Here is a 6,725-nt window from a genome sequence, read left to right as displayed (position 1 = left end):
CAGCGCACTTTGTTTAGATTTTTACCAAAAGATAGTTGTACTACAAAACAAAATATTTGCGTTTTGGTACAACTCTGAATTGTGCCATTTTTACTAGTGCAGTGACGTTATTTCAAAAATCTTTTATAGCTCTAGAGCCCGGCATTAACCTTACAAGCAGAGAAACTAGACATGCTGCATGCGTTTACTGCACAAAATACTCACTCCTCTTTTCTGCTGAAGGTGAGCTCATCAATGAAAATAGCCTGGAGAGATTCCAACTCGGTCTCCAACTCTGATTGACTGAAACATAAACAGGTCTGTTTGTCAACTGTGCTTCTGTTACTTTCACATCACTCCTTATCAGTCTCGCTGACTCTATATGTCACACTGAATATTCCATTCATTAACCATTGTAACTGTTGTGTTTCACAAGACAATGCCATTTGATGACCTTGGTAAAATTTCTTTACTTCAGAAACTTATAAACTATACACACATATTATATTTGTCAACACAATAAGTATAAGACTAGAATCTAAGTGTCTTTTTGCCCCCTTATAAATGGCCGTGGCTATTCGGACTCGAGTCTGAATTCGAGTCCGAATAGCCTTCCTTGGCTATTCGGACTCAAAACTCCAATGCGCGTGCACAATCACGAGGTGTACCGGAAGTGAAGCAGACAAGCAATTCGACCTTGGTCTTCCTCGGTTTCTACAATCTGGCCAAGGAACTTACAACAAATGGACACTGAGCGTAGTGACCCAGTGCGAACTGTGGTCTTTTCTTTACAAAAGATAATATAATAATATATATAGTAAGATGGAGAGAGAAAAAGCAAGAGAAAGAGAGAGAGGAAAAGTAGAGAGAGAGAGATAGAGAGAGAGAGAGAGAGAGAGAGAGAGAGAGAGAGAGAGAGAGAGAGAGAAACAGACAGAAAGAGAGAGAGAGAGAGAGAGAGAGAAAAGGGATGGGGGGAGCTGTCTTATAAGGACTGATTATGAATTTTCGGTTCCCTTTGTAGTCGTGAAACGCAGTGTAATAGCCTACCAGTAGTTTAAAGTCCGAATAGCAACGAGAGACTATTTGGACTTAAGTATAGACCTCGCTTACGGTACAACTGGTGATTGCGCACTCGCACTGAAATTTGAGTCCGAATAGTCTCCAGCAGCTGTTCGGACTCAAGTCCGAATAGCCACTTCGCTTATAAATACACACTTACGGAGTGTCTACGTACACAGTAACCGGGCACGTAGTCTTAGTATCTACGTACACGGTAACCGGGCACCTAGTCTCAGTATCTACGTACACGGTAACCAGGCACCTAGTCTCTGTATCTACGTACAGGGTAACTGGGCACCTAGTCTCAGTATCTACGTACATGGTAACTGGGCACCTAGTCTCAGTATCTACGTACACGGTAACCAGGCACCTAGTCTCTGTATCTACGTACAGGGTAACTGGGCACCTAGTCTCAGTATCTACGTACATGGTAACTGGGCACCTAGTCTCAGTATCTACGTACACGGTAACTGGGCACCTAGTCTCAGTATCTACGTACACGGTAACTGGGCACCTAGTCTCAGTATCTACGTACACGGTAACCGGGCACCTAGTCTCAGTATCTACGTACACGGTAACCGGGCACCTAGGCACAGTATCTACGTACACAGTAACCGGAATGAAAATAAATCAATATCTGTCCTGACCTGTCACTTGCTGAAAAAAAAAAAGAAAGTCATACAAGTGTCTTGTCGGGCTTGCCATCGTGACCGGTCAGTGAACCAGTGAGTGGGCATCACATTGTGAGTACCGGTTGGGGTCACCAAAGTTCATTCAAAATCTGAGCACTGCGAAGTATAAGGGCTCCGGAATGGGGGAATTATTTATTTTTTTAAAGGTTCAGTCGGGGGAGGGGAGGGGATGAAGGCAACACCGGATGACAAAAACTGAACTTAGAGCTCTGAACTGCCCAGTTACCGTGTACGTGACACTGAGACTACGTGCCCAGTTGCCGGTTACTGTGTACGTAGATATTGAGGCTGTAGGTAGTCCTTCATTGCCAAAAATGACGATGAATCCTGCAGCTCATCTGTGGACGCGAATGTGGCTGTGCAATCCGATCCTGGATATGTACAATGTCTGTTGCAGTGGGGACACTGGAATGTCGTAGTTGTGGTGGTTGGATATGTCTCCTCTCTCTTCTGATAGTCAGCTTCTCCCTGTAGTTTGTATTGCTGTTTCTGCAGGCAAGACAGACGGCCCTGCGCCAGGCGTTCCTTTAGGTGGCAGTTCTTTCGAGTTCTTTGGAGGTTACTCGTGCAAACTGGAGGTTTTCCTTTATTGTGTCTTTGAACCGCTTTTTTAGCCTCCCGACATATTTTTTGCCACTTGTGAGTTCGCCGTACAGCAGCTGTTTGGGCATTCGGTGGTCTTCCATGCAAATGACATGGCCGACCAATCTCAGTTGGGCTTTGATAAGCATGCTTTCTATCATCTATGCTTTGTGAGCTTGATCGGTAAAGGACCTCAATGTTGTTAGTGATGTGGTCTTGCCACCGGATGCCGAGTATGCTGCGGCAAGCCCTTTCATGGAACTGCTTTAATTTGTTGATGTGCTTCCTGTAGAGTGTCCAGGTCTCCGAATCATAGAGGAGGGAGGAGAGCACAACGGCTTTGTACACTTTGATTTTTGTTGACAGCCGGACATTGTGCTATGTATTGCTGGATATTGAGGCTACATGCCCGGTTATTGTGAACATGACACTGAGACTACGTGCCCGGTTGCTGGTTACGGTGTAAGTAGACACTGAGGCTAGGTGACTGGTCACCGTGTACGCAGACACTCCGACACACTTTTTTTTTGGTGGGAGTAAAAGTAGTAGATTTTTAGATTCTAGAAATTTACCAGTCAAACTTCCATGACCATAGTAGGCCTAATATTGAGAATTATTAAAAGGAAGTGGTTATTCGCACAGGGTGTGCGCATAAGAATTAATATTATTCGCACCGGGTGTGCGCATAAGAATTAATATTATTCGCACCGGGTGTGCGAATAAGAAATAACTATAATCGCACAGGGTCGACCCGACCTGCGCGAGATCGTTGCGCGCTGCGAACGCTGCGCGAGATTGGCAAATGGCGCGAGAGTCCACGAAACTAGGCGGTCTTGGCCTATATAATAATAAGCTTACCTGCATGGCATTTTCATTTTTCAAAACAGAGCCCTGAGGGAACCTTGCCAGTAGCGTTCTGTTGGCCCCAAGGCTATTGCATCGCAAATCTGAAATTACTCAACACCTAGTTCTAGTTTTTCTAGATCTATTCAGCATGGAAGTGGGAGCCAAGTTCAAGAGCTCTTCAGAGTTCACAGAGGCTCTGAAAGAGTATGAAAGTACTAGAATAACACAAAATTTGTGGTGACACGACCCACCAAAATTGGCCAAACAGGCCCCTTGAGTGCTGTTTACGTGTACCAGTCAATCGGGATCCAGTGCAAGCAGGGGCAGCGCCACCATTATTGTATTCTTTAAATTAATAAACAATTAAAAAAAAAAAAGATCAAAGGTGCAAATATAAAATGCACCCTGTACAGGTTCTATCTAAATGTACACATGTGTACATTTTGGTTGACGACAGCTTGAGGGGGGGGGGTCCTGGGAAAGATGACAAGAGGGGTGGGGTCATTTGTGAACAGTCCTTAAAAGTAAAACTGCAATCATTCGGCCATAAATATACTATGATGTATTACTACAGGTAGAGTTACTACATAAAGTTGATTTTGGACCTCATTTGTCACACCCAGGCATCCCACCTTTAGTTTTAGGCAAAGGGTTTTAATTTTGGAAAGCACTGGGAAAAGGCCAGAATTGTTCCCAGTGTCACTGGGATGAGGCCAAGAAACAATTCCCAGTGACACTGAGAACAGACAGGCCCATTAGATATCTAGATCTATTGTTCCCACAATGATCTACATGGGCATGATGATGATGGGTTACTAAATACTAGACATACACATGTATTTTTCTTTATCTAATGTAGATCTAGATATTTACATGTACATTAGATTTAGATCTAATTCGGATTTTGGAGACAACGGTACAGGACAGGTAAAAATCCTTCGCGATTCTCCATTTCTTCTAGAATCTAGGCTACGGTCAAGTCTTGGCCCAAGTAAGCGAAGAGAAGAAAAGTAGAAAAGTCTGAACTTACTTGAGAAGAGAGCCTACAGTACACGTTAGAAACGAATCTAGATACCTCCATCATGTCTACCCCTCTTTTCACTGGTCTGGTAAACTTCACCTGCGCCTCTATCGTCTCTCATTAGTCTCATGGATGGCACCTCTTCGGCCTAGCCTAGGCTGGCAATGTGGGTCCACTAAAGTAAAGTTCTTGGGCAGAGCAAACTATAAAATGTTCCTGGTCCACTTTTCTCTGTTTATTATTTATTATAATTGATCTGCATGTGGCTGCCCCCACCCCCCCCCCCCCCATCCCCCCACCCCGACTGTCGAATACTAGATATATAAGTATCCTAATAACTTAAGTGCTGAATGTGCGGTCCACCAAAAACTAGCGTACTGCGACTAATTCAGAAACCAGGAACCTGCTGGTCCATCCTCCACTTCTGGTCTCCCTCCGCTGCCTCCCCCTCAAAAGAAAAGGAGCAAAAATAAGCCTACGACATGTAATCAAGAAAATTAGGAACCTGCTGGTCAATCCTCCACTGCCTCCCCCTAAAAAGAAACAGCGGTTGGGATCAAGTAATACTTATAATATAATAGTGAGAACCCTGCGCCTGTTCCTGCGGTAAACGTCCTCATCCGATGCCTAGATATTCCGGACTTTGATCTCTTCAATGATTCGGATGACAGGTCTGTTTACAACTTTGTCTCGTCCCCCCTTCTCTCTCTCTATCTCTCTCTCTCTCGAGGTATTCTCGCAGCCCTCACTCACTCCGCCTCGCGTCGCCGGGAACTAGTTCGCGTAGCGGTCGATTAGGATCCATGACTGTATAAGTATAAAAGTCCGTTGTTGCCTAGTGCGCATTAATATATATAAACACGGTGGGTCCACCAAAGTTCAATCCAGCCCCTATGAACTTTGTCCTTGCGCCATGAGGGGAAAAAATGAGGAAACGGTTGGCCGATTTCCACATCCTGCCTTCTTTTGAAACACCCTGTGCGAACATAATTTCATACTTCATAGTATAGTATTCACTCACCCTGTGGGAATATAACTTCATAGTATTCGCACACCCTGTGCGAATATAATTTCATAATATTTGCACACCCTGTGCGAATAAAATTTCATAGTATTCGCACACCCTGTGCGAATAAAATTTCATTGTAGTATTCACACACACCCTGTGCGAATAACTATTACAGCCTTATGCCTTATTAAAAAGCAGTGGCAGATTAACCAATGACAAAATATGAATAATACAGACAGCACAGAGGCTAGATCTACAACTAGATTTCTAAATGAGAAAAGTGAATGAATCATGATGATGTCAAATATATGATGAAGCTGAGACAACCTCCGGATTTAACTTGACAGAAAAATTGTAAGATTTAATCTAGAATGCCTCATTATCCATTGACAGCCAGGTAAACTAAATCTTCATCTAGATTTCTAGATCTAGATCTAGATCTAGATATAGATTTAGTTCCCAGACGTTTAAAAGTACTCCCTTCTAGACAAAAGCGGCAATAAACCGAGAAAAGCTTCAAGACAGGACTTACAATTCAGAATCACTGTCGTCCATGATTTTAGTGTGTTGTGGTGGCCTACTGGCCAGACGCGAGACCGACCGGAGAAGTTTCCAGTGACAGTGAAATCTGGAGTGGTATCTGACAGCAGCTCTAGCAGTTTGTTCCCTGAACGAGGTCAGAGTTCAGGTCGCCAAGGCCAAGGCTCTTGTTGGAGCCTTGATAGAATGACCTATTCTGTAGGCCTAGATCTAGTACCTGAACCCTTTTTTCCTTGTTCTCAACGGCACATTCTCTAAATACAACGCAAATTGACAAAGAAAAGTTTTTTCTAGGAGCCTTGAAATCGATCCATCGAGTGGTAACACACACATTGCAAAGAGGCGAAACTATTTTTAAGTACGCGCCCATCTTGTTTGACGTCAGACCAGGATTCCCCTCCGATCAAAATGAGACAACAACAGCTTCGAAATAAAACACAAGTTCTAGATCTAGATCTAGATTTAGATATCTAATATTGAGCTTTAAAACATTTTAAAATAGACTTCTAGAGTCTAGATCTAGATAAAAATCTAAAGGTATTTTCAGGAGAGAAAAAAGTGATAAGGAAGAACGCGTCTACACAGATCACATCTAGAGTCTAGAGATCTAGATCTATATCTAGATCTAGAATCTAGTCTTCAAATGTAGGCCTAATCAGTCACAGACCTGCCACTCGCCACTCATCCCGATTAAATCGGGATATCCCGATTTTTCCCCCCAAATCTCAAGCATCCCGATTTTCCCGATTTCAATCGCCAGTATCCTGATTTTTTTTTGATTTTTTTTTTTTTTGGACGTTGCGTCCGATTCTTAGAAAAAAATATAAAAAGTTCTGCAATCTCTTTTGCTTGGAAGCACCAATTGGATTTTTTATCGGCAGGAACTTGGAACGCTACTTTCTAAAGCATCTATGCCGAATCTTGGAACTCGGATTTAACAAGCTCGGATTCAACGAAAACTCGGATTCAACGAGATGAGATAGATTTCCCAGGG

General features: G+C 43.3%; 1 protein-coding gene across 1 annotated transcript in view; it reads right to left on the bottom strand.

Moving 5' to 3' along the window:
* LOC101854367 (ribosome-binding protein 1) overlaps positions 1 to 6,319 on the bottom strand; it is a gene marked incomplete at its 3' end in the record, with an annotated part of 17,819 nt that extends 11,500 nt beyond the window's left edge. Inside the window, 2 exon segments of the mRNA XM_013089005.2 lie at positions 205 to 282; positions 5,724 to 6,319. Of these exon segments, the coding sequence (XP_012944459.1) occupies positions 205 to 282; positions 5,724 to 5,746 (101 nt within the window).
* Positions 6,320 to 6,725: the final 406 nt, after the last annotated feature.

The sequence above is a fragment of the Aplysia californica genome, unplaced genomic scaffold (assembly GCF_000002075.1).
Source record: "Aplysia californica isolate F4 #8 unplaced genomic scaffold, AplCal3.0 scaffold00855, whole genome shotgun sequence".
In the NCBI taxonomy this organism is placed as follows: domain Eukaryota; kingdom Metazoa; phylum Mollusca; class Gastropoda; order Aplysiida; family Aplysiidae; genus Aplysia; species Aplysia californica.
Note: the sequence above shows the minus strand (reverse complement) of the source record. Positions and strands in the feature narration are given on the sequence as shown.